The sequence below is a fragment of the Anser brachyrhynchus genome, assembly GCF_964034855.1.
Source record: "Anser brachyrhynchus genome assembly, chromosome: 6".
Taxonomy (NCBI): Eukaryota; Metazoa; Chordata; class Aves; order Anseriformes; family Anatidae; genus Anser; species Anser brachyrhynchus.
The window spans coordinates 20725867-20752711 of record NC_137700.1 but is presented as its reverse complement, the minus strand read 5'-3'; the positions used below and the strand labels follow the sequence as shown (position 1 = coordinate 20752711).

General features: G+C 46.5%; 2 protein-coding genes and 1 long non-coding RNA gene across 10 annotated transcripts in view; 1 reads left to right on the top strand and 2 right to left on the bottom strand.

Moving 5' to 3' along the window:
• The window catches only part of MCU (mitochondrial calcium uniporter), a 76822-nt gene extending 56344 nt beyond the window's left edge, over positions 1 to 20478 (bottom strand). For 2 of the 6 annotated variants that reach the window (XM_080598407.1, XM_080598406.1), the window contains exons 1-2: positions 3459 to 3529; positions 3218 to 3359 (exon numbers count right to left, since the gene is read on the bottom strand). In XM_080598407.1, coding sequence (XP_080454533.1) covers positions 3218 to 3359; positions 3459 to 3514 — 198 coding nt within the window. In that variant the 5' untranslated portion in view covers positions 3515 to 3529. Of the gene's footprint in view, positions 1 to 3217; positions 3360 to 3458; positions 3530 to 4746; positions 4828 to 5564; positions 5654 to 5770; positions 5968 to 20290 lie in introns of those variants that run through there. The other 4 variants (XM_080598411.1, XM_080598410.1, XM_080598408.1 and 1 more) reach the window with 4 other exon arrangements.
• An 823-nt stretch (positions 20479 to 21301) lies between these two features.
• LOC308197613 lies at positions 21302 to 24696 on the bottom strand. 2 transcript variants are annotated; one of them, XR_013953140.1, is made up of 4 exons: positions 24668 to 24696; positions 23305 to 23615; positions 22647 to 22855; positions 21302 to 22436 (listed from the first exon to the last, which is right to left on the bottom strand). It is a non-coding gene; the product is annotated as an uncharacterized lncRNA (long non-coding RNA). The 2 variants fall into 2 exon arrangements; XR_013953141.1 differs by lacking the exon at positions 24668 to 24696 and having other exon boundaries at positions 23305 to 24506.
• A 3-nt stretch (positions 24697 to 24699) lies between these two features.
• Positions 24700 to 26845, top strand: part of MICU1 (mitochondrial calcium uptake 1) — a 97026-nt gene continuing 94880 nt past the window's right edge. For both annotated transcript variants that reach the window (XM_080598373.1, XM_080598372.1), the window contains exons 1-2: positions 24700 to 24776; positions 25917 to 25981. The gene's annotated coding sequence lies outside the window, so the exon portion shown is untranslated. The remainder of the gene's footprint in view (positions 24777 to 25916; positions 25982 to 26845) is intronic.

Below are 26845 nucleotides of genomic sequence, written 5' to 3'. Positions count from 1 at the left end.
CACCCAAGAGGACTGTTTGTGAAACCTCCCACTGTGCTCAGTTTGATCCAAATTAAGCAAAAAACAGTCAGAGGAAAAAGCAAACACTCCTTGCCTACGCTGATCCCACTGTCCCCTGCCCAACTGTATCACATTGGGTATGCTGGCCTGGAACATCTCAGTGAGGAAAAGCAGCAGGAAAACTGTAGATGAGAAAGAGAAAGAAATTGTAGCTTGTACACTATACATCATCTATTTACAATATGACTGCTACCCCATGTGCTAAAGCCAGTCTAGGAACGAACTGATCACATTTGTAACTTCAAAAACCAAATCTACCATTAGGACAGCACCTTGCAGTTTGGTATCATCAAGAGCATTTATTTCAGCTAGCTCTAGTGCTTTTGGATTTGCATCTACTGCAAAGATCTACCACAAAAGGTAGAGAAGACACTACAGCATGTTTATTTTGCTTCTAGGGAAGAATCGTTCAAAAGAAGTTTGCTGAGCAGAATTTTTTCCAGATGCTTGACCTGCTACAGAATACCAGCTAAGGCAGCTGTTAATCGTGACATTTGCTAACCTTCAAGAAATAACACTCTTCATTTACACAAGGTAGATTTTAGTCCACCAGATATTCAAGAATATTTCTTGCTGTCTAGGACAGGAACACACAGAAGCCATAGACATGAAACAGGCTGTAACTTCAAAGACACAGTGATGGAAATTCCATCTCTAAAGCTGGAACTGGTTAGAGAGAAAAGATAAATTGCAGGTTTGCATTCGAGATCTTGCTGTTACAACAGCAAAGGCTGCTGTACAGCAGTACTAGGGAATATACGCAGGAAACACCGAGTTAATCCTAACGGTATTCAAAGGTCCTACAAGCTTGCCAGCTAAATACACATCAAAACGCCAAGAATGTGCATTCTTCCTCCAGCACCAGTCCTCCTGCTCTTGCCGTTTATAGACTCCAGCAGAAGTGTGGCAGCTGTAAAAACTCCCTCCTTACCACCTGCTCAGCCTTCAGGATACTGCCTATCTTAAAAAGAGGAAAAGAACAAGGAATTCCACAGCGCCAAACTGGCACACACTGACAAGCGTCTGCCTTTATGCTACCAGAACAGTCTTACCACTTAGTGTGCAACCGTACGCGAACTAAAGCCATAGGAAGGAAAGTAGGAGTCCAAGCAGTTATATCTTCCATGTCATTACTTTTCACTGAGAAATTTGAACATTTGGTTTGTTTTAAATAATTCATCAGGGTAAATTTAAGGAATATCATCGATGTGACTGTCAAGACCCGCCGTGCTGCACCCTGAAACATTTTTCTGCCCAATACTCACACTTCATAGGGAACCCTGATGACTTCCTTTCATTTGGTTACTTGTACTGGAAAAAACGTGGGTTTCTGCGGTCCTCAAGAGTATCAGACTAAAGCTTCTGCATGCTGAAAGGACACTGAACAGTGATCCAGGGTAGTACTACAACCCGGAGAAGGAAAATTATGACAAGTTTGCAAAAGTCTGAGTAAATACCTGCAAAAATAGGACAGCCACTCAAGAGGAAGAATTTAAATAAAAGCTTGCGCTTGGTCTAACATATTTTCTAGCTGGTTCCTTGGACAGGAAAGCACGCGTTCAACATGCAGCGAGCAGTTTCTAAATGAAAGCAATTACTCAGCTGCACGCTGGTTTCTGCGGTGGCAGCAAGGCAGCAGAGTAACCACTTGATGTCACAGCTCTGACCGCCGCGCTCACCAGTTCCTGAGTCGCAGGCATTTACCGTCTCCTCTTTAAGCTGCCAGGAAGTTCTACACACAGCTGTATTTACAGGGAAACGTGATTAAGAAAATCAGCCACCGAATGAATGAATGCTGAATTAGTAGCTGTGTTAATCAGCTGACGGCTGATTTCGGTGGGTCTTGAAACAGGGCAGAATGCTGAATAGAGACACTCTCCTGCTGTACCTTTCGCTGGCTGTACCTGAAGCACAGCACCCAGCCTCAGGCTCCCCGCCACAAAACAGACACGGACCTTCTGCATGACTTCAGTAATTACATCTTGGAGACTACAAAAAACACTTGAAATGCACAGAAATTAGGATCGATATACATGAATCAGGTTCCTAAGAGTTAAACAAGATACCTGCATGAAAAAGAGACTTCTATGACATATTTTAACGACACCTATGTTTTATTAGACTTGGGAATGTCTGCATAGAGTTATACTCATTCAGAAAACAGAGACATATGATGAAATGTGCAGACTGGTTCCTGTACCAACCTCATTCAGAAATGCTCTGATCACTCCTCTCATCAGCAGATAATAAAATCATAGAAAATCACATCTAAGCCAGAACAATTCACATCTTATTCTACATTACTGCTCAGAAATTCATCAGCCACTGCTAACCTTAAATAAAAGCAGATTAATGGTACTTTCTGAATAAATCCTGCCTATTACTTGTCAACCCTCCCAATAAGCAGCAGGATATATGCAATATAGTCAGAAACCTCTTGGACTTCCTAATACACGGCACAGCTTTTCAAGTTACTGTCAAAGCACATTAATAGCTCGCACCTTTGATGAAGCTGTAAGACTAGCCAACACAGAACAAAGATGTATTTTTTTTTTGTCTGTTAAATAAAAAGCGTTAGAAGTTCATTGCCATTAACACACTGAGACTTGAAATCAATGACTGTATTAAACACCTCTTAGCATACCTCTAAGAAGGGAAACCTTTACCACCCTTGACTCTCAGGTTTTTACTTTCATGCTGGTAGACAAAAGCTCAGAAACGGTAAAATACTGAGAGGATGAACAAAGATACCCATAAAGAACAAAAAAACATGGCGGGGGTGGAAGCGAAGTAAAGCACCTCATTAGTCAGGCAAGTTTAATTAAAGTCTGGAAAGAACAGCACTGCCATATTCTGACATTAAACTTCTTAAATACATATTTGAACCAACGGTATATGGCCCAAGAATTCAGGCAGCTGAAGGCAATCGAAGTGCCATTAAAGAAAGAGATACAAGAGCAAAAGTAGAGCTGCGAACAAGGGCCAGCAGCCAATGCACTGAAGAGCAAGGCTGCCACTTCAGGAATCTCCATGGGCTAAATGAAGTCTAACCTGGAGCTCTTGGGTCAGCACGCAGCTCAGGAGGTCCAAACACAAGTCCAACCACACACCCTGCTGCACTGCAAAGCAGTGCTGCTCCCCTCCGGCTGCAGGTTACCTGCCCCACCTGGCACCACGTGTCCTGTTGTGTGCGCCCACAGCACAGCAGAGGAATCTGACATTGGAAAGCGCCCAGGAGAAGGTCCATCAGCTGGAGGCTGCTGCAGGATCCCATCAGCCTTCTGTCACCTACAGAAGAACTGCACGGAAGATGGAGCCTGACACTTCTGGGGCTGCACAGCAACGGGCCAACTGTTCGAGCAGATTTTTCACTGTCACAGAAAAGGTGGAAAAATCACCCTGGGAGCTGCGCAGTGCTAGAAGAGGGTGCCCAAAGAGACAGCTGACTTTCCATCCTTGGAGATTTTCAGAGCACAACGGGACAAGGCCACGAGCCACCTGATGTAGCTCGGTACTCATGATGCTCTGGGTACACCAAAGCTGCCAGCCTGCAGAGGTGACCTCCGGTTCAAATTTCCCATTCATTGTCAGCACCTGCTCAGGCTTACCACCAATTCACATTCATAGGGAAAACATGCAGCATTTCATGTTCTCCCAACTTGAACGCTAACAAAACCACGATAAATATAATAGAAAGTATATCAACATCTTGCAAAAAGATGAAGTTCCCCATTCCCAGTTCCTAATGCAAAAACCCCAACGAGTTTGTTCCCAGGCTCGTGCACACTGTGACCAAAATCACCAGCTTACGAACACCACTTCTTCCACAACACATGTGATTAATCATTTACTTTATCAGAAAATTAACCCCATCTGAGATCCTAGTTGGACACACAGATGTCTGCAGTAACTTTTAAGAGCCACTATCCCACCCCACTGATATTTGGATTTCTCCCAGTGCCTTTTAAACTTCTAATAACCTGCCTGTACGTTTTACTTCACAGTCTTAATTCCCTGTAACATTCAAATGATGGCACAGCTACCAACATATCCCCTAACATCATTCAAACCCTGCATTCCCTGCTCACCAGCCGCAGCTTCCATCCCTTAGCAGAAAAAGAAGAGGGAAAACCCCATTTCATGAGCCCATTTTGAAGAGGGACCTCCTCGTTCTCAAGTTAAACCACCTGCAAAGTAAGAGCACCTTGAACTGTTGAGTTTAAGGCAACCTCATGATGGAACTACACTTTAGATTTCTGCTAGTACTTACACTTGTAGAAGAAATGTTTCTTTGGACTCCTGCTTATGCCTAGATGGTGTTTACTTTGTTAAAGAAAGCATGATCTTTTTTCCTTAGGGAAAAAAGAAAAGAAACAAGACATGCACAGATTCGGGCTATTTAGTTGACTTGAGATTTGTCATGAGAAGGAAAACAATTTCAATTTCGAATAAAGATTTACTGGAAACAGTTGCTAGCAGCATTTGTTTAGGCTTCCATCTCTAGGAAAATCCAGATAACCATGCCCACACAACGCTGTGGGAAGAGGGGACTGCAGAACTTTTTACATCGACCTATTTGTTAGCCTGAAAACCAAAAATAAAACTGTAAACAAGAGGAAGGGATTCATAACTTCAGATGAGACATCGTGGGCTTTGGAATACAAATACTAAACAACACGTGTTTACCTGTTTATCAATGGAGCACTATTTCTGGAAGAGCTATAGATGATATTATATACAAGGAACAGGAGCCATGTATTCACCCAGCTGTTAAACAAGAATTAAAAAAGCAACCATCGCACCAGTAAGCCTCAGGGTAGAGTGGTGAGCCCCAGTAGAAAAGAAAACCACAAAGCTTTGTTAGCCATATATATTATGTCCATGTGATAATCATTTTGAACTCCTCATCCTTTCACTAGGAAGCGTCGCTCCCAAGATAAATTACCAGAAAATGCACCAGCTTCTGCTCAAACCTTCACCTAGAAGCAGCTACCCCACGGACACTCAGCACAGAGCTAGCAGTCGGCTTTCCCTCATTAAAAGCTGGAAGTGCTTCTCTGTGTATGCCCTAAGGAGTCAGGATGCACTGTCAGGTTTGGGCTGTTTTGTTTTTAAATATATATCTAAACACACACCACACCCATCACACAATCCAACTAGCAGATAAATATTTGTGTAGCGTTATCTTTATTTACATTATCCAACCACTTGCATGCTTGAAAAAGCTAATCTTTGTCCTTTGCCCTGCCAATACAAGGCTTATTCTGCCCTAAGTACACACGTAACCAACAAGACATCAAGTGCTGGCTGCGAAGCTCCCAAACGTTTCCTCCTGAATTAGGGATTTTTCATTAAGTTATTAATAAAGCACAAACAAGTACAAAAGGCACTGAAGACATTAATTTCATAATTTTCACATTTCCTATGAACTCTTGGAGGTTTGGGGAAAGGCTGAAAGGGAAAATTAAGCCCGCAAAGAAAAAAAGAAAAGAATATTTCCCCACAGGCAAGTGCCCTGGTGATTCTTGCTCCACAAATAATTTGTTCCTTCCCCCAGCTGCCGGGCATTCGTAACAGCCGAGCACCAGCCCAAGCAATATCAGAGGACTTAAAATGCCAGCTAATTACAACACAACACATTAAATAGCTTGGAAGGGCATTGCAGCAGGAGCCCAGGACTCCCTAGGCAGAAATAACACATCTTACTCACCGCTCGCTCCGGACTGTGGATGGGGAGAGCCGCGGCAGAGCCCAGCGAGGGATGTTCGTCCTTGCAGCCTGGCTGCTCTGTTCAGCCCCTTTGCCCAGCTCCTGATGCTGCTGCAGCCAGCACAGCTGCTCCTCGTGCACACAGCCAGCCCCTCCGAAAAGGGAGAGGAGCCCTTTGGGCAGGTGGGGCTCATCCCTCCAAATCAGCTATTTTCCACCCAGCTGCTCAAAGCTGATGGGTGGAAAATTCAATCCCCCATTAGCACAGAAGGAAAGACAAGGCACAACAGGAGGGACTGCACTGAATTCTCCTTGGTATTCCTATTTTTTTTAAAACCAAATTTCCTTAATATATTAGAAAAGTTTTTAATCGGTTTAATCTCTATCCTAACAATTTGAGAACTGTTGCCATAAACCACTAAACTTAAAAAAAAGGTTAATCAGACATTACACAGAGAAAACACCCTGTTAAATAATACGATGGTGGAAGAGACGTGCAGTTTTGGAAGCACCACGAACTCACTTCCCCAGCTGGGAAGCACTTACGCCCTTCAAGCTCCTTGCACTTTTCGGAAGCACACACCAGCAGCACACTTTCTGCAGCAGCAACCCTCCTGCTGGAAGTGCTCTGCGTACAAATCGAGCTGTAAGCCCAGTGCTACCACAGCCACGTGTATGTACGCCACAAAAATACTTCCTAAAGCACAAGGATGTTAATATTGTACTTGAACATGATTTCTTTCAATTGCTGTGTTGTAGGGGTAGACGTGTCATCTGTTCAAGGAAAAATCAGTTTCTGACAGTCTCAGTTTGTATATTCTGTACTATACATCTTGATCTAATAAGTATGATGCTAACTAGATTTGTTTCATTTAAGTGGTATTAAATAAAGATCTATTTGCGCTTATCCCTGGCAGGCCACAAGAGCTGCATACCAAGAAACACCAGGCAAGGCAGCCTGGTGTCGATGCATGTGCTTAATCCAGCAGGAGGAGAGACCTGAGGCAGGCAGCCTGCTTTTGGTTGCAGCCTTATCTCCAATAAACCTCCTCCTTTCCAACTTGGACCTGCAACGTGAACTACTCCTCGATCCCAAAGGCAGCTTTAAAATCGGAACAAACAGCCAGTTTAGCATCACAGGTAAAGTATCCTTTAAGAGGTCCAAGAAGCATACCAGTATTCCAGCAATGACTCAGAGGTTGCCATTCAAGGGGCAGAGATTTTTAGATACCAAATATTTACTTGCGGAATACCTGGGAGGATCCCTGCCGCAGCTGCAACGCGCTCTGAGCAGCTCCTGTGCATGCAGACAAGGCAGCCTGCAGCTCCTGTGCACTAACCCACGCTTACTCAGCCTGGAAAACATCCCGTTAGTCACTCCATGCATTTTTCCTGGCACAGGAATGTGCAGATAGTGGTTTTTCCTACAAGCTGGTTCTCTTTGCACGCGAAGAGCAGCGTGGTGGCTCTCCTTTTGGTTGATCGAGACAAGATGCCCTCATACCTCTACTTCTAAAAGGCTCATAGCAGAGCCGTCCTCCCACCCAAACGTTAACTCCTCCACAGAAAACAGACACAAACCAGAGGGTGCTGTAACTGACCACAAAATTGGAGAGGTCGTCTGCAGTCCGACGTTTCCAACTTCATGATGGATGTCTTGTGAAACAGGTCCTTGCCAAAAAAAAATGCTTTCAAAGAAACCAAGAGAGGGCAAAAAAAGTCCTGGTGGCGCTAAAGCGCACAAGTTAGGTGTCATTCTCCATTTGCTTGAGTGTGGAAACAGAAAAACACAAAGAAATCTGCACCTCAACTTCCCACTTTACAACATCAAAAATAGAGATGGGGCATCTGGTTTCATCTGAATTTACAGAGCAGCAAGAAAGCCAGAAACATTTGATGCTGACCCTCTGCACAATCCACTGCAAGTGATTTGCTAAATGGACACGCATCATTGGTATCGCTACATCGGTATTACAGGAGCCTGCCAGATTACTGCTTTACTGACACTAAGTCCATGTTATTTTTCTAAACTAGGATAATCTTAACATAAGCACAGAATGACAAGAGGTATGGAAGTGCTTATCATCAACTTGGTATCCCAAAAATTGGTTTTAACGTATTTGGACTGAAAACTATCCCCAGAAGTTGTAGGCTCCCACTTTCCCCGCTCCCCCCCAGTATTGGGCTAAGAATTACAGAGTACATTTATTTCCTAAGATTATCAAAGCTCTAAACAATATGAGTCAATCAACAATGCTCTAAAACTGGTTGGTTGGTTGGTTGTGTGTTTTTTTTTTATTATTTGTTTGTTGTAAAACAGCCTTTTGACAATTATTAATCAAAAATCAATTTGCAGAAACACTGATAACGGGAGCAATCTACAATAATCTTCATGTGCTGGTTACGCAGACGTTGTGAACCACCACGCACACTGTTGGGGTTTCTCTGCCTTTCACAAACTAGAGGAAGAACTCTAAGTAGAAAACAGAAGAAAAGGGACAGGGAAAGGTGCAAGCAAGACATTTATCACTGCTGGCTCCAGAGCTTCAAGTCAGCACATTATATACAATTAATCTTGCCAGCTACTGGTACTTAGCTTTTTCAGCAAGTCAGGTATTAGTCACAGTCGGTGGCTCCACAGATAGTCCTGGCCGCTCGGAAACCCCAGAACAAGTGGAAGAAAGACAGAAGGACTGGTGCACAAGGTGAGATGTGCCTCGTTTGGCATGCACCCGTTTAATGGTAGCCCCGAGGGTACCTGCAGCATCCTGGGGCTGGAAGGAGCTCAGTCAACCTCGTAGGCTGCAAGAGCATTGAGGAGCCTGTTTTGGAGGCAACTTTTAGTAGCAAAGTGTCACATTGCTTTGTCACGTTTTTATTTGGCTTTATAATTCTAAATTCTACCCGAAGATGACTTAAAGTTGCTCTATACATTAAATATTTGTATTCACTTCAGCTAGAGCTAACAAAAAAGCAGACTGATTGCCCTGCCACTCTTATCAGAAGTCATCATGAAGGCATGCCTCTCTCCTCTCCAGGACACAATGGTTAATGTACTCAATCCTAATTACTGTGTACAGAAAAGATAATTAATGGCTGATCAGACCTGCGGGTGGAAAAGCAGCAAGTGTCCAGTCCGAGTCTGGTTATTTTTCTCCTATCAAATCATTTATCTGCAAAAGCCACATCACAATTAAGCCTGCAACCAGCAATTATAACGGCTGGAAGCTGAGGCATTTTATGTTGAGTTAGGTGCAAGGTTGTGCTCCTTCAGGATTTATTTTTTTTAAGTGCAACTTACAGCCCCGCAATGACTTGGTAGTCTCATTCTTACTGGAAGGAAGAGAAAAGCCTCCATCACTAGGCAATAGCCTCACTGCAGAAAAAGTGTTTCTTATTATGACTACGCTAGTAAACAGGGGGAAAAAAAATGACACTGCAGCAACAGCACCAAAAAGACCAAGTCCCGGGTAACAACAGCATCTTCACACAAAAGTTATGGAGTAAAAATCAAGAATATAACAGAAATCGTTGAAGCACATTGATGTGCCATCAAAATCTTGAACTATTATTATTATAATAGTTCACAAAGTGGAATATGAACAGATGACAACAGTTCAACCGCATCCCATTCATCTACTCTTTCATTATTACTATTTTTTCTCTCTCTGGAGCTCTCCTTGCCCTGCAGCTTAGGACTCAGTGAGACTGATTTATACAGACCAGCAAGTTTTCAAGTTGACTTTCAGTGGTGCTCAACTCGGACTTCATTAACCGACTTCAAGAGGATGAAGGTATTATACTTACAATGCCCTTTCAGCATGCATAATAGTTTTCAGTTCTGCAATCAATTATGTAGATATTTTTCACAGCAAGAAGTTGGAAGGGTTTTACCTTTAGGTAATACATAACAAATAGAAATTTCTCTCGCAAGGAGCCATGCAGATTTCCAGCACTTGTCTCATGTCTATGCACCAGCAGTTCATGCATCTCAAGCAGCCTACAGGAGAAGTTGTAGGGCTCAGCAAAATATCACTGCAGTAGGAGAGAAGATACCGTAACAGCAGCAAAAAAATACAGCTTTTCCTCTAATTGGAAGAGTGCTGTTTCTTCAGAGAGCAGACAAGCTACACTCAGATTTGTTCATTCTTACAAGCTCCTGGCTGGAAAGCTTGGAGAGATTGCTAATGAGGAGGGGAAAGGCACACACAACCCAGTGACTAGCGTTGTTAGCGTTCATGAAAACGCATAATCCACAAAGTGATTATATGAAGGTGCTTTATTAGGCGCCAGAAGTTAGGGGCATGCCTGCCCAAATCTAACTTCGTCTGATTTGTTCTCTTAGTTCTCTTTTATCTCCTAAGATATTACATATGCATTAGGTTTCACAACTCATCTATGCATATTCATTTCCTAGCTCCGCCTAGCCTCGCTTCGTATGCTAATTATCTTATCAGTTCTTCTGCACTTGCGTACTACTCTCTGGTGGTCGTCCGGGTGGTCGTCAGGATGAAGTAAGATGTCTTCATCAGAGTTGAACTTTTTAACCTTTCCTTTTCACGCATGCTCTCTGAGCCCTTGGTCTCAGTCCAAACCGCAAGCTTGGTTTGATCCAGTTCCCAGGGTCCAAGAAGCCCCAGTTATCTAGATGTCTTGCAAATTGAGCACTCTTTTAATCCTCCTTACTCCTCATCATGAATTGGTGCATTCTCATGTTACCCTTGCACATATATTTTGTATCTTCCAAGCGCAGCCTCGGAACACTACATCGCAAATGTAACATATTAAACAATATTGTATTATTTCTTCTTCTATTACTAACAGCGTGGCTGACAACTGATATCGAGGTGCAGATGTAAATCAGAGCTAAAACTGTAAACACAGCTCATAAAACACAAGTTTTAACCACTTTGGATTAAATAAGTCTCGTGTGGAATCAGAGCTGATCACTATCGAGTAAATCTAACCATCTCCAAATGAAATGTTTCAGAGAATGCTTTTTTTAAAGCAAATTATGGCCAAAGTAACTCACTTAACGTGTTTTAAACTACTTCATGCTTAAAAGTGGAGGAAAAAAGGGAAATACTTTTGAGAACGTAAGTACCATAAAATAAAAAAACGATCAGGGTGATTTTTTTGGTGTGTGTTCAGTGGAAGCAAGATAAGGACTTGCTTCACTTTTAAGCAAAGATAATTCAGTAATGACAGATATAAGTACCAATAAGCACCTCCAGTGAAGTGAGGGTCTCCAGGCAGCTTACTCAAACATTCATACAGTACAGCCTCTGTGGACTTTACGGTATCATGCACCTGCAAGCCGTGTATTTCCACATCCCCAAGACTGTAAGAAAACTTGTAAATATTCTTGAGTCAGAACCCTCCTTGAAGCATCACCTGCTCGCATGTGTAGCTATAAAAATCACATTCCAAAGGAGGCAAACAGAGCTCCGCTACCCTCACACCGTGCACTAACTAGTTCAGATACACAGTGAACACGGAGAGGCACCTATCAGTTGTCACACAGCAATGCAGACTCACTCCACCTGGCAGAGAAATGCACACAAATTATGTAAATACTGCCTCGAGAAATACCATGGCGCTTCAACACTAATTCCAAGAACAAACAGCCCTCTATGGTGCACTCTGTTATATAAAATGTCAGTCTAATCACAGCAATTCTGCTTTGCATGTTGCCAAATCTCCCAAATGAAAGTATAAACGTGGATAAAAGCGTTTAGGATGAGTCAATTACACACCTACCTCTCTTCAAAGGAGAAACTAAATTAATTACCTCTGACTGACCACAACAGTAAAGTATTTGTTTTATATCCTGAAAGCAAAACTGAAGTATGCTTAGGTGTACTTGTCTACTTCTCTTCTCCACTGATACTGGAATAACTTAGGAGACACCAGCTCCAAACCTCGAGGAGTAAGGCTGTATGAACCTGATTGTTTTTAAGCCCAAGACCCAAAAAAAGGCAGGATCTCTCATCTGTGTCACCGAGAGCAGTTTTTACTTTCATGCTTGCCCAAGAAGTAGGTCATGAAAGCAGCGGCTCCACCAACCTCACTGCCCTAGATCCGAAGCCCTCAGTGTGTCCTCAACGTGCTTGGGACAGAGGAGAGGAGGATGTCCTGCAAGAGACGGGGATATCGCTGGCTGCAAATGGAAAATCATACTGCTCTAATTATAAGCAGACATTCAGCACAAGAAAAGGAGCTGCTATATAGACAAAGACTGAATTGCGTGCAAGAACAGTCAACAGAAACAGACAACCTTTGGAGAAAGATTTTAAAAGAAACACACATCTGTTCAAAATGCTATTTCCAAAGAATTCATTTCACGAGTGTCTACATGCTATTAATGCTTTTCTCACATTACTTTCCTACAGCATCCTTGCCAACTCAGAAGACCATACCTGCACAGCCTCATATCCTGCCCTACTCAACCTAGCTCCATAATGAAGAGGAGTACTTTGTGGAATCGTTTGTTTAAAATTACTCTCCTGAGCATTAAATGCCAAGAGGAAATATGGAAATGGTCACTCCTACACATCAGGGTGACTAGCTGATTCAGAATTGTGATATATTTTTAATGAATAACATGTGCAAATCTGAGTCATGGTCTTTATCTTTGGATAAAATTATTCTTAAGATGAAATTAATCTTGGAGTCCATAATTCTACTCAGCTTTGCGGTCACAAAAACCTCTGGCTTTTTGGCTTCCATCCAAAGCTCTGTTATGGACCCTCAGCTTCTCATTTCTTGGCAGCCTGACTCGCATCACCCCATCCAGCAATTAGGAATAGATGTTTCTACACATGCAAGTTTCCTTCAACCCCACTTTTCCAGGTGTTTTTCCCAGGCAGTTCATAAAGCACAAGAACAGCTCATCTGGAACTTGCAACAGGAAGGAAAAAATCTTTAATATATTCCTTTAATTCAGAGGGGAGTATTTAGAGCTGGAATTATTATTAGCAATACACATTGCTCGTAACACAACTCCCTGCCTAAGAGAGAGATCAGAGCAGGTTCTCTTCAATCACTTCTACCCAAGTCCAGATGAATAATCCCTTTCTCCTCTTAACACAACATCCCCAAACTCGGAGGAAACAATACCATGTATTAGTGTAATTACCAAATCTACCAAATATTTGGACGACAGAATTTCTGTTATTGCTGCCTTCGAAACAAGTCCCTGGATAGGGGGAATAGCCTTGCAGCAAGCAGCAGCCTCCCTCGGGAGCTTTTTGCGCAGCAGATGCTGTTATGCATCACAGACACGCTGTGCTCCATCATCCGGTGAAACACTCGGCGACTCCTCCTTCCCCCTCCGCAGGAAGCCAAGAGGATTTCCCAAGTAACGTGATGAATTAAAGCATTTTCATTCCAAAAAAGGAAACACATTTTTCCCCCAGGGAATCTCTGCACTTTTCCCAGCTTGCTGTTATTTGAGGGACGAGCACTTTCTCCACCACCCTCCCCTCTCACTGCTCCGGCACAGAGGAACCTCTGCAACATTTCAGATGGGTCCCCAATTAATTTAGGTGACTTTAGAAAGGCTGCTGCTACATTACATATTGCTTCTGCCCATGTTTTTTCTAGAAAACATAAATGGGACACGGTATGTAAACAGTTCCCAATAGTAAGCATTGCATACATAATGGCAACACAGCCATCGTACAGAATTAAGTACTATATGGAGAAAACAAAAACACCCAGAGTTCAGCTCATGTTCCCTAACACACAATTTGAGATATTCCTGTGTCACTCCTGTGCTGTCTTGGACAGCCTGTTTTCTCTAAAAAAAATCCTCATTTGTCAGAGCAGAACATAAAATTCTTACTTTTGGAGGTACATTGCCTAGCAGAAATCTGTCATTTATTTCCAAACATCCAAGAAAGATGACAAGTTATGAGAAGATAGTTTAAGAAATGGTTTAAATGGAGACATCAACTCTATTTCCTTTTACAATAACCCATCACAACTCTTCTCTTATTTCAGGACATACCTTAGAGCCCACTATTCTGATTAAATTTCACAGCCAACAAACACCCAAATTCCGGCCAACAAAGACCCATTTGGTCTTCACTCTACAGGTGTCACTTGTAAGAGGAATGCAGCATCATTAGGAGGCATTTTTGGCAGAAAGAAAATTAGGGTTTAAGACAATTATATACAGTAATTTTCTGAGTTGCCAAATGGTTGCAGTGCCATGATGAGAAGAAACTGGAAGAAAATTCTGGAGAAATGAGCCTAGGAAAGCAAACCTGCCACAGAACAGCTACAACGATTGCTTCTCAAGAGGTTACTTGGGTGTGAACATAGGTCAGATTCTGACCAGTGTTCATCAAGTTGCTGTTTTGGCCATTTCTAAACACACACAAGCCTCAAGTGTGGAAACAAAACATTCATGTTACTAAATTTAGGAAACACATTTCCCCTTAGCAACTCCAAGGTACAGTAATAATTGGCATGAGACCATCCAAATAAACTCACTATGCAGCTGAAGGAAACATGGCATTCTTCGTAACAAAATAAAACAATGAAAAATTTGCCTAGCTCAGTGCTTTTCAAGGTAATATGGTTATGTAGAACAGAAAAAAAGATGAAGTAACTTCATACTCTTTTCCAGCAGCAGGCCTAGAAATTAAAAGAAAGGCTGGAAGGCCTGCTCAGCCCTGAAGGAAAGCATGCTGTTTGCCAGCTGCTGATGGCGATCGCTTCTCTCAAGAGCCTATCGGGGAGTTCCCCTGCCTAAAATTAAATGTAGATTAATCCAATAAATCCAGTTATTTTGGGCTCCTCCCTGCAACCCATGTATATCAATGAACTGAAGTGAAGTCCTGTAGGAAAGGAGTCCTCGCCTAACTCCGTATTCAGGTGCTGCAGCAAGAAGCTCCATGCAGCACCTGCCTGTGGGGAGCTCAGACGTCCCCACGTCCTGCACACATACAGAGGAATAAATCCTGCTCCCACGTACATTTGTAAAGCACTGGCTTTGCTCTTTGATCTGGAAACCCTTCTCCCTTGCTCCACTTCCACAACCTCACACGTTTTGGGCCCTGCGTGACGTAAGCTGTGGACACCATTACCACAGCACTGCTCCAACCCAAACCCTCTCAGAACAGCAACCCCTTCCACAAGGCATTGCTGAACCATGGCCATCCTCCAGCCCGTCCCCCATAAGTTATCTAAGCAAATGGAATTCTAGTTTTAATTACTCCAATAAACAGTTCCAGAGATATAACAATTACCTCACTGCGTGGCAATCCCTTCCTCCTGGGGAAGCCAATAAAAGTGATTCACTGAAATGAGCTCGTTCTCCACATTTTTTCGTCTACTTATGCAAGTTGCTCTATGTTTCTTAATTCCTTAAGAGCTGCCAAGAATGCAGAAAGAGATAGCGGCCATGCTTCATATTTTACACGAGACATAAGCAATGTCCCGTAGGCTTGCCCTACTGGAAAATAATTCCACGTCACATTCAAGTACCGCGTATTTTCGTCTTCATTAAGATGACATATCATTTTGAGACCTTAATACCAGGAAGAAAACCCTTTGCCAAAACTTTAATGGAAAAGGGACAAGCCATTTTCTTTTCGTTGTTAACATTAAATACTCAAGGACAGAACAGTCCTTAAAGCCAACTCACTCTGGTTTGCCCTCAAAAAGGGATTACCAGAACAGGATCAACACCAAAACAACAATATCAAAGGCGGTCTCTTACCTACACAGCACTTATACTTGCTCAATAAACAAATAATTAACACCTCAAAAAACAAAACAAAACCACCCAAAACCTAAAAACGTTTCTACGCCTCCATGGACAGCAAGCACTTACAAAGAGGAAAGTAATTTAGATTACAGGTTTGTCCCCTCTGCGTGCTGTTTTATAGAATGGCAAGCGACTCGCAGCATGAGCCTGAAACGAAGTCATAAAAGTTAAGTTTCATCCTCAAGACCGCATGCAACCTAATCTCACAGAAAATCTTATCTTGAAGATGAGTCTAAAAACAGCCTCAGAAAAATGAAAACCCTGAACTTTTTTTTATTTTTATTTCTTTTTCAGGCCTGCCTTTCAGAAGCAGAGCCATACCCCTCCTATCTGAGGCTAGCCGAGAAACACTCCCCATATGGAAAGAAATCTGTCCTGGAATTTTATATTAATGACTGGATCAACCCAACCATGACCGTAACTTCCTTTCCCATCACAGACCCTACATACAAAGTCTTGATTATTCCCATACACTGGGCTATAAAAAAGGTATTATCATCGTGTAATTGTCACAAAACAAACAAAAAACCTAACATTTACCCTGTTTTGAATACCACATCTTTTACATAAGCAGCCCCGGAAGGGTGTTCTCTGAACACAACCAACTAAAGCTTTTTTCCTATTCACTGAATGAACAGGATGCCATGGGCACATCAAAAGCTCTGAAATGCCTTTTTTTTTTTTTTCCAGTTCAGCATCCCTTCAAAACCTATTTTGTTCCATAAGAATGAATGAGATTAAGAGAATGTTTTAGCCACTTTCATACACCGAACAAGTCTCTCCGTTCATGCCCGTTTAACCTTTGGGTTGTGCAAAATATCCCAAAGCAATCTAATAGAAAAGCTAAAGCAGTACAAGATTTCCAACTTAGCTCCACTGCTGTATAATTAACTACAGGCAGATTCCCTTTTCTCATTTGAGGTTAAAATGCTGGAAAAGTTCTTTTACTTTTGTACCTTTCAAAATAGCATTTGGCCATAGCCTCTGCTGTAACAGAAAATCTGGTATGAGGCAGCAGACCTTGGTTTGCCTTGCATTTTAATCAATTTAGGCAGCACAGAAGTGGGCAAGTGGAAATGACAACTATTTGGAATTGTTACCTTTTAACCACCCTCTGCCAGGGTGAGGAGAGCAAGGAATCAGCAGGACAGCAAGTACACGTGTGTGGGAAGGAGGTGAGGAAAGGAGAAGGAGAAAAGGGAGCTGTGGTGGAGAGACCCATTTTACAGTTCAGCCAACACTTGCTGGGGCTCTCCACATCACCAAAGTGCTGCTGCGTTGGGATATATTCGTATTTTAGATCAAGCACATCCCATCTTGACTTCCCAAGTGACGCCAGATGCACCTCCTCTTGTCATACAGCATGCATGTCACTGATGCTATGAAAACGAATACATCACCTATCCAATGAGAAGGAAAAAATCAGAGACCACAAAAGACAGTCAGCACAAAACCGTTGTCAAATCCCTACATGGGCTTTTATAGTAAAGTCCCGGGGAAGGGTTTAATTTAGTATTCTGCATCCCAGCATGGGAAACACTTGAGGTCAGGGTGGGCAACGATCCAGCGAGCGTAACTGTTTTATCCCCCTTCAATCCATTGGACAGCCAACAGTTCCTCAGCTTTTTAATCTTTCATTCGAAAATTATGATCAGCAGTAGGTGAGATCAGGAAAACACAGGCCCAGTTAATTAAAGAAGCCCTCTAGTTTCCTTCCTCAGCAAAAAACACAGACACCACACCAAAATGTTCTTCCAGCTCTTACTATCCTGGCAGTCAGTCACCACCTCTGCATGCATTTCGTGAGCCCCAAGCTTCACTCATTAATTAAATTGGTTCCAGGAGAGAGGGAAGTATGGCAATAAACCATGGCCTGTCACAGCGAGGGCACGAGGTGGTTACAGGGCCCGCCAGGGACATTATGGTGAGCAACAGCTCCTCTGAAAGGGGATGTTGGAACAGTTTCAGCCAAAGCATGGAAAATAGAGCCGACGGTTTTACCTACCAGCACCCATCTGGCCTGCTTCCCGAGATTTCCTGCACCCCAGGACACCTTTCCTTGGGATTTCCTCTGTGGGATTTACCACAGGAGTGCCCGCACTGCATAGGTGACCCTGGTCCTCATCTCATGCAGATTTTACAACCCGCCTGCTGTCTGCTAGCTCCTGGAAATCCAGCTGCTGTTCAGTTCAATCTCTATAGCCCCCCATGCTCCTTTTTAGGCCTAAAAGAAGTCACTGAGTCATTACCACCGAACAACGCTTACCCGCCCGGAGTCACTGGGATTAACTACCATAGGAACACCGCATACAGCTGAGCCCTTGCCTCTCCGCAGGTATTTTTCTCCAGAACCGAAACAACTGATTACACACTAATCCAACACAGCCGAACCAGCTGGTTACATACGCTAAGAAACACAATGAAGATTAGTCCCTTGTTATAGAAACAAAGCCACACAGATTAAGCGTTTGACATGCAAACCCAGAGAGTTTTATTTAAGCCCTTTGTCTACCGCCAGGTATCCGGAGAAAGATTTCTAGCAGGCTTTTTTGGCACAAAAAGCTGCCTCCTACCCGCACTGCATCCCAGCAGTGCGGAGCTCGTACCTCCAGCAGCTCACCCTGAACACCCACACCGCTTGGAGCAAGCTTCTCTCACTTCATAAAGAAGTTTCCTCTCAAGAACATCCTCTTGGATTTTCTCACCACGCTCACGAGGGCAGGCTGTCTGACAGGAAAGGAATAACGAGTTTTAAACAGCAGAAGCTGGTGCAGGACAGCCACCTTACCAGCAGGGCAGATGTGGTCTGAATAGGGTCGTAATATCAGCCATCCCCAGCCCACAAACCTTCCCCATCCCTCTCAGCTTCTTAAAGGCTCCAGCAAGCCCCAGTACTTCACCTGAGCCCTGTACCTCCCAGCATCGCCATCACAAGCTTCACAACCAAGTATTTATCCAAGAGTTCAGACCTCTCTGCTGTTCCATGTTACCACCACCTCATTCTTTACCCTTGACCCATTTTGAGAGGGTTTTCCCTTGGTTTGTCCCCTCACAGTAAAGTCATTTGGTGGCGGCTCTTCCAGCGCAGTGTATGTTCCTTTTGAAAGGACTCCTCCATAAGGCCATTTACCATGTCCACCTTTTTTCAAGAGAGCTCATTTATCTCTGCTAGAAACAAGCCTTTCTGAGAAGTAACCGAGCAGAATTTACTGTACTAAAAACAACACTGCACAGACATATCCAATCAAATCACACTATTAATTATGCCCATATTATACAAGTTCCTCATACCTATTTTCTAATATAACCTACAGACGCAGGAAGCTTATATGGCCCAGTCCTCTCACAGAGCAGGATCGATTCTTCATCAGCCCTACCTGACTGATGCTAGTCTAACCTGTCTGGTAACGGAGATTAAACAGCTTACCCAGGAAATAATTCAGCCTTTCACTACTCTTAGCAATAAAAGGATCCACAGCACCTAAGAGAAGCCCTCTTCTTGCACTGCAAGCCATTACCTCTTCTCCTACCCAACACATAACAAAATTTTCTACTCTGTCTTTGCAGCAGCCTCCTGCTTTATTATGAAGTGCTCTGGTTGCTGTAATTCCTCCTCAGAGATCATTTGTTGGAGGACTGTGCAGCTCTCAGGTCTCTACCTTCTCCCACTGTTCCACGAAAGCATAATTCATCTTTTCCAGAAGGAGATGAGCAGGCACGGTATAGACGCTGTCAAAAGTCACGGTTAGCGCCCCAGATACCAACCCGCTCAGGGAAGCTTTCAGCTTACCTCTACACTCAGCGGTACCTCACCAGGGAACTGACTGCTGTACAAGTTACCCGCTGAAAAGGGGCAAAAACCCCAAACCCCATCACTGCGATGCCACGAACTGGCAGCAACAAAGCTGCCAAAAATCCGGTGGCACAACCCAACCCACGACAAAAACCTGAAGCAGTTTCTAACCAGCGATCCACGGGACACGAGCAAACCCTTCTTCTTCCCGGAGCACCTGCAGGAGGCGGCTTCGGCTGCACGACTCCAGCATGCCCCCGTACGTGCCGTGCTTCGGGCAGACCCCTTGGGACAGATGCTGAGCCCAGCAGGACCCCACTTAAACTGGGGAGACTGGGGGCGTTTTTATTGTTTACTTTTCAATTTTATTGCCTGTATCCTGCGATGCTGAGCCCCATCAACGGGCCGGGCGCACATCCACATCTCCTAAATCCACCCCAAAGGCAGAACGTGGGTGCAGAGGGGTAAGTCGGTATTTTTGGGGGGTCCCCACGTCCTTTCGGGGCCGGTACCCCCGGGAGGCTGCCGGGGCGCCACCTGGCGGCCCCCGGGCGGCGCCTCCGAGCGGGGCCAGGGAGCGGCACGGCTGGGCACGGCTGGGGAAGGCTGGGCACGGCAAGGAACGGCACGGCACGGCTGGGCACGGCACGGCACGGCAAGGCACGGCTGGGAGCGGCATGGCACGGCTCGGCGCGGCCCCCAGCACCGTCCCCATAGGAAAAGTTGGCGGAGCCCGGACCCGCCCGCCGCCCGGCCGCCGCCCCGCTCAAGTTTCGCGGCGCTAAGAATAACGCGCAGCTGCCGGCGGGCCGGGCCGGGCCGGGCCGGGGGGAGGCGGCGGCGGAGGAAGAGGAGGAAGGAGAGGAAAAAGAGGAGGAGGAGAAGGAAGAGGAAGGCCGGGGGGCTCCTGAAGGGCACGGCCCCGCGGTGCCCGCCCCCGCCCCACTCACCGTGCGGTGTCGCTGCTGCTGCCGGCGCCGCGCCAGGGCCGGGAAGCAGCAGGAGGAGGCTGCGGGCGCGGAGGAGGCGGCGAGCGCGGCGCGGCGGCAGAGCAGCAGCGGCAGGGACCTGCCCGCCGCCGCCGCCATCGCGCACGGCCGGGCTCGCTGCGGCGGCGGCTGCACGCCCGGCGGGGGCGGGGCCGGCGCCGGGGGGGCGGGGCCGCGGGGCGGGTGCCGGCCAATCGGGCGCCTCCCCTTCGCCGGCGGCCGCCGCGGGGAGAGAGGGGATTGGGTGGCGCGTCCCGGGAGCCCCGCCCACGGCCTGCGGGAGGCTGGGCGGGGCCGGGAGAGGGCTGGAGGGCAGGGGGAGGGCTCGGGGGGCGGGGCCAGGTGACTGGGCGTGGCCATCTCCATATGTGGGCGTGGTCATCTGGTGCGTGGGCGTGGCCATCGGGGAGGGGGCGTGGCCTCGGCTCCCCGCGCCCAAGGGGGCCCCGCCCTCAGGGGGCCAACCCGGCACCCTTGGGTGCTGGGCACCCGGCTGGGAGCTGCTGCTGCTTGGCCCCGCTGGGCACACAGCCGGACCCCGGCCCCGGCCCGGCCTGGGGCTGAATGGTGGCAGCGCACAGAAATAGAAGCACGCAGCTGGGGTGGGGGTGAGGGCGGCGGGGCTGCAGCGCTCGGCTCCAAGGGCACCTGATCTGCCTGGGTGCAGGCAAAGGGCTGGGGCGCTCACGGTAACGTGGGCGAGTGGGTGAAGAGCGCGGGCAGGAGGGCAGAGTCTGAATCCAGTCTACTGGCTGATAAACAAAATCGTTGCCTGATTTCCGTAAGCTGAGGACTACGACAGCTGCTAGCGGGGCAATAAAACACGATGGGGAAACCTCCCTGGCCTTTCACAGGACCTTGGCCACAAGCCTCGGTTACCCAAGTAAGCAGCGTTTCCTCGCCATCCCAAAAGTACAAAATGCATGCCACATGTAAGGCAAAGCACAAGTTCCTCCAGACCAGCCCTCCTTCATTTTGGCAAATACGCTCAGAATTTAATGTAGTTTTGTAAATACACTGAAAGAACACACTCAAAATTGTTCCAAGAGTTCCCTGGGATGTGTTCTCCCTGCCCCAGAGTCCCATGGGATCCTCCTCCTCCCATCTTTCAGGGTCCAGCATCTTCATCAGCTATTTAGAGGCCCGTGCCCAGCACCAGTCTTCAGCCTCTGCGCCACAGCAGCCGCTTGAAGTCTCCCCGGCATTGCCGAAAGCCCTCCTCCAGGTTTGTCCTAGAAATTGCTGCCAAAGTTTCCTTACGAAAGGGCTCATTGGGATTTGGCAGCCTCCTGCATTCCTGAAGAGTCATCACTGCCTATTTATGCCTCTGGAAAATGTGTTTTTTAATGGGGGTTCATTAAAGTCTGAGGAGGACCAGCCTAAAATGCATCTGGAAGCAACTAAAATTATCTTGAAGGCCTAAAATTAACCTCACCCACGGCAAGTCCTCCCTCCGATGGAGACGCCTGAGCACGCGCCGGGCTGAGTTTGCACATGAAGCAGTGTCACTGCCGCAAGCAAGCGGTGTGGAGAGTCACGGCTCTCCCCACGGCTGTTTTGCAATCAATTGCAAGTTGCAATTCCACACTCTGCCGGAGAAAGTGCCCCAAATGGGGTTTCCTGTTCAGGTACCTCCCTGGAGACTGCTGCGAAAGCATCGCTGCTCCAGCCACAGAGCACAGCGCAGGTGCTCTGTAAGTGCCACTATATATAACTAGAGAGCCCATCTGTGGTGCCACAGGAAGCATTTCTGCAGCAGCATTTCAGAAAGGGGCTGTGATTAGAGCAAAACTTGGCTTTTATTGCCCCCAGGTTCTAAGCCCATGTTCAAGAATGCACCTCGTCTCCACTGCTCATCTCCCAGGACAGCCACTGAAGAGCTTGTTGTGTTGGAAAAGTAAGCAAGCAAGACCCACGAGACACAAGCCAGCAGTTTCTCTGCTTACTTCCTGAGCCATGCTGAAGGACGTTCTGGTTTCCAAACTTTAGCAGCAGCATCGGGAGGCAAAGCCCATCTTGGGATGAAATCAGCTTCTGGGGGAAAATGTCTGTTTTTCTAAGTCAGCTTTTTTCCATCCAGGGGAGCAGGAAGCTTCAAAGACATGCCCTGGAGAAACACAGAAAATGTTTAGATAAGGCTGAAAGGTCAGAAGGGGAAAAGAAAAAAATCCTCCTGCACCTTTCTGACCTGGGGGAGCTAACACCCACTTCCCCAGATCCTTGTCTCTGATGATTTATTTTCAATCTGTCTAATTTCCTTCCCAGCCCCCAGATAAAAGCTCCCCCTCCATAACATTTTCTGAATCATCAAGCTCACCATTGCTGGGGGAGGCTTCCAGGAGGTCCTGCCCTGATGCTCCCTCTCTTCTCTGCGTTGAGTTAAAGGTTTGGTTGATCAGGAAATGTACAAAGATTTTAGCTGGTGTCTGCGTTGCAAAAGCAGCCTGAACGTGCACAGGTCAACTGAACATCTTCAAATGCCTTTCTTCTTTCCAAGAAAAGAAAAGGGAGACTACAGAGCAGCAGCTGGAAAAACACGAAGAAATAGTAGGGCATCATTAATGTTGCACAGCCTGGCTTAGCTCTGAGAGTGCAAGAGTTGTAACGGGGCACAATTTCTATTTAATTCCTAATTCAGGAATTCCTGCACTACAGTAACGTTGGCTCTCACTTCAGGTCTGGAGAAGAAGTACTCATCTGGACCCTGCAGAGTTACCTGCTCGAGGGACACACCTCTCACTACAGAATCCCTTTGTTTAAATGAATTATTCTTGGAAACACATTGAAAGGCCCCACCAGATATGCCAGAAAAAGAAAAAAGCAAAAGAAAGCACTTTCATATACATTCATATACAACCAAAAACCTTGCACTTTAATTTAAAGTCAAATAAATATATATATAATTTTTAGATAGTACATAAAAATCTAAAGATAAGTTAATAAAAATCAAATGCTTGAAAACTAAATAAACTTACACAAATGCTGAAGTCTAGTCATGGACCTATTATTTGGTGTGGCAGTTCCAGTTACACACTTCTACAACGATGCAAGAGTTCAATTTCTCTTCATGGTATTTTTTTTTCTTTTTATTCCTTGCTCTCGGATCATTTTTAAGTGCTGAGGCTACTCCTGTCATCCTTCTGGTCCAGGTGTGAATGCGTGTAAATTAAAAATTCCTCCAGGAGAGAAAGGATCAGGGAGATACGTCATCTCAGGCAGGGATTTCTATTCTGAGAACACCAACACAACAGATGCTCAGTCTGTTTTCTTCTCAAGAAGGTTGTTTCTAAACAAAATTCAACAAATTTTATCCCAATTTTAAAGACTTTTCATAGCCATTTGTCTAATGATTAAAAAAAAACAAAGACTTCCACCTCAGTTTTTGGCACATTAATTTAATAGGTAACAAATGGACCAATAGTAGAGGCAGAATTTCCACACTTTTCACCGCAGCTAAGGAAAAAAAGTTGCCCCAAATAAAGTGTTTTGAGACCAGGAGTGTGATAAGCAGCTCAGGCACTGTCACACAACAAAACCGGGATTTTTCAAACTGGTTTCCCAGGAGCAGTTTTTGGGAGGTTTAGGCCAATTCTCTCAGAAATGGGCCAACTGTTTTGGGGGGCTGCTGAGACTTGGTATATATACACCTGAGGCCCTACACACAGGCTGTTTGGATCACGTGTATGGGTTCCTGAGATACAACATACTGGCCTTTTAGGGCCAATATGTTAAAATTTTATACCCTATATAGTCCTTTAGGGACTTACATACATACAGATATACACGTAGGCCCTTTCAGGCCCTATAACTATATATGTGTCCCTCAAAGCCTATACATTAACTGCCCAGAAACCATTACTAGGCCTTTCAGGATCTATATGAAGTGTTTTAGACCCTATAGACACAGGACATATATATATATATATATATCCCCCTCAGACCCCAGTGAGGGGCCTCTCAGGTCTTGGATATAAATCCCTCAGACCCTATATACAGTGACTTTACAGGATGTACACACCCATCCTTCAACCCCACATACCCCCCTTTCATAACCTATATATATAAAGATATAAAATTAGCTATATATATATATAAATGTATAAAAATAAGGCCCTGAGGGCTCATTCACAGGCCTTCCAGGACCTGCCCGTAGCCCCCTCCCCGCATTCAACCGACGTTTTCAAGCACCACCCCCCTCAAACCCTCCTCAACCCCCCTCACCCCCTTTCCACCAGCAGCACCCAAGCCCCCAACCCCCCTCCCCAGCCCCTCAGCCTCCCTTTTCCTCCGTTCCACCCCCTCCGCGCCCCCCTTCCCTACACCCCTTCCAGGACCTACCCAACCTGGGCGGGAGGGGAGAGGGCGTGGCTAGGGGCCGAGCCCCGCCTCCTGCGGAAGCTCGAGCCGGGGGGCGGGGCCTGGCGGCGGGGGGCGGGGCCGCGCTGAGGTGAGCGGGGCCCGGCGGGCGGGGGGCGGCGGGGCCGGGACCCCGAGCTCTGGGGGGGGCTCCGCCGGGGCCGGGGGGCGCAGCCCGGGCACGGGGCGCTGGGAGCCCCCCGCAGGCCGGGGCAGGGCTCGGGGGCTGCGGCTGGGCCGCGCTGAGGGGAGTTGTGGGCGCTGAGGGGGATTGGGGGCGCGAGGGGGTTATTTGGGGGTGCTGAGGGGGGTTCTCCCCATCCCGGCCCCTAATTTCGGCCCGGCAGCTGTTTGTGTGAGGGGGGGGATTTGGGGGATAACGCCGGCACCCGGTGCTGTGGGGCGCTCCCCCAGAGTGGGGTTTGTGGGCTCTGCAGCGAGCTTTTGGGTGCTTTCCCCCTTTTTTTCCCCACTAAGATTCACAGTTTTTAAAGTTTTCTGGTGCTTCAGGCATGTGGAGCTTCCTGCGTGGGGCTCCACCAAAATAGCAGAGGGTGAGAGCCTAGCGACACCCCTCTGTCTCAAAACAGGACAAACTGAAACCCTAAGGCACTACAGCACCGCTAAGACCCCCCCCTCCCAAACCCCCAGGGGACTGAGACCTTCCCTAAAACCCCAGGGAACTGAGACACCACCCCTTAAAACCACAGGGAATTACCCCCCCCCCCCCCAAAAAAAAAAAAAACACCAGGAAATCGAGACCCCCCCCCCCCCCAAAGCCCCCAGGGAATTGCGATCCCCCTAAAACCCCATGGGAATGGAGATCTAAACTCCCAGGGAATGGAGGCCCTCACTAAACCCGCAGGGAATTAAAACCCCAGCCCCTTTAAAACACATCTTATGAGGGGGGAGCCCCCTGAAGCCTCCTGTTTCCCCTCCTGACACTGCAAAACGCTGTGGGTGGCGTCTGTCCTGGGCACAGCCTGGCTTTGGGCTCCGGGAGGGTGTTCTCCCAGTAAAAGTCCTCCGAGAGCACAAACTTGGTGTGTCAGTGAGCGGCTGGGTGCTGGATGTTAAAACAAGTTCCCCCTGGGAGCCAGGTGCTTGAGACTGTTTTGCTGCGGGTTGGTGACTTGTGTCTGAAAAAGAGCCTGAGAGCCAGTAAAGAGGTTTTCTTCAAGTCCTTGCTACTTCTAAAATTAGCTTACTTTCTCTTTTTTTATGTTATTAGGTATCCTAAAAGCTTTTAGCAGCTGAAACCCTGCTGCTGGCAGCTCCCAGCGCGCCATCGAGCTGGTAAGTGCCTGTATCGACGTGCGAGAGGTAGGCGAAAGTGCGAGGTGAGCGGTTACGGTGCTGGTGAGACGCCTCTGGCACTGATGCTTTTGGGGTGCACGGCTGCTAAGTGTTGTAGGGAAGCAGCTGGGTGCTATGTGAGTGTTTATTGTGGATTTCCGGTGGTTTGAGGCCTTTAGGTGCAGTTGTAGAAGCAGCAGCTGGTGGTAGTGAAGTGACTCATCTTTGAGAGGTGGGAAAAAAGCTTTCAATAGGTCTTGCAGCGTATTCGGGAAGTTTTATAGGATGGCAGCTGTGCTGGCAAAACGAGCTACTGGCACGCTGTGGCTTCTTCCCCTGTGCCCAGTTGCTAGTGTTGCTCGGTAACTGTGACTTCTTCTTTGTTAATAAATCATAGGGCTTGTGCTTAGATTGCAGTGCTCAGCTTCTCCTGCCTGAAAAGCCTGTAGGTGAAGCGAGCATCGTGTCCCCGCAGGTGAGGCGTGCGGGGCTGGGCTGAGGAGAGGCTGGGAGATGTTTGGGGTGGGTGCTGGCTCAGGAGCCTGGCTCTTTGACTCTTCCACTTTGTCCCAAAGTGTGACATGAAAACATCGCAGCAGGCAGGACAGCTGGAAATCTCGTCTCCCTTTGAAAACACCGCAGGCTGGCTGAGGAGGAATCAGGAGGTGTCCCCTTGCTGTCAGGTGGCTCCTAGCCCAGGCGGGCACGGCTTGGCTTAGGCGAGCACGTTAAATAGGAGTGCAGCTCTCACGTGCTCAGCTGCTGGTGGCTTAGGAGTGACAGCTTGCTCGGGGAGTCACCTAACAGTGAAAATCGACCTGTAGGTCCGGCTGAGGAACCAGGAATCCCTCTAAAAACCTCCAT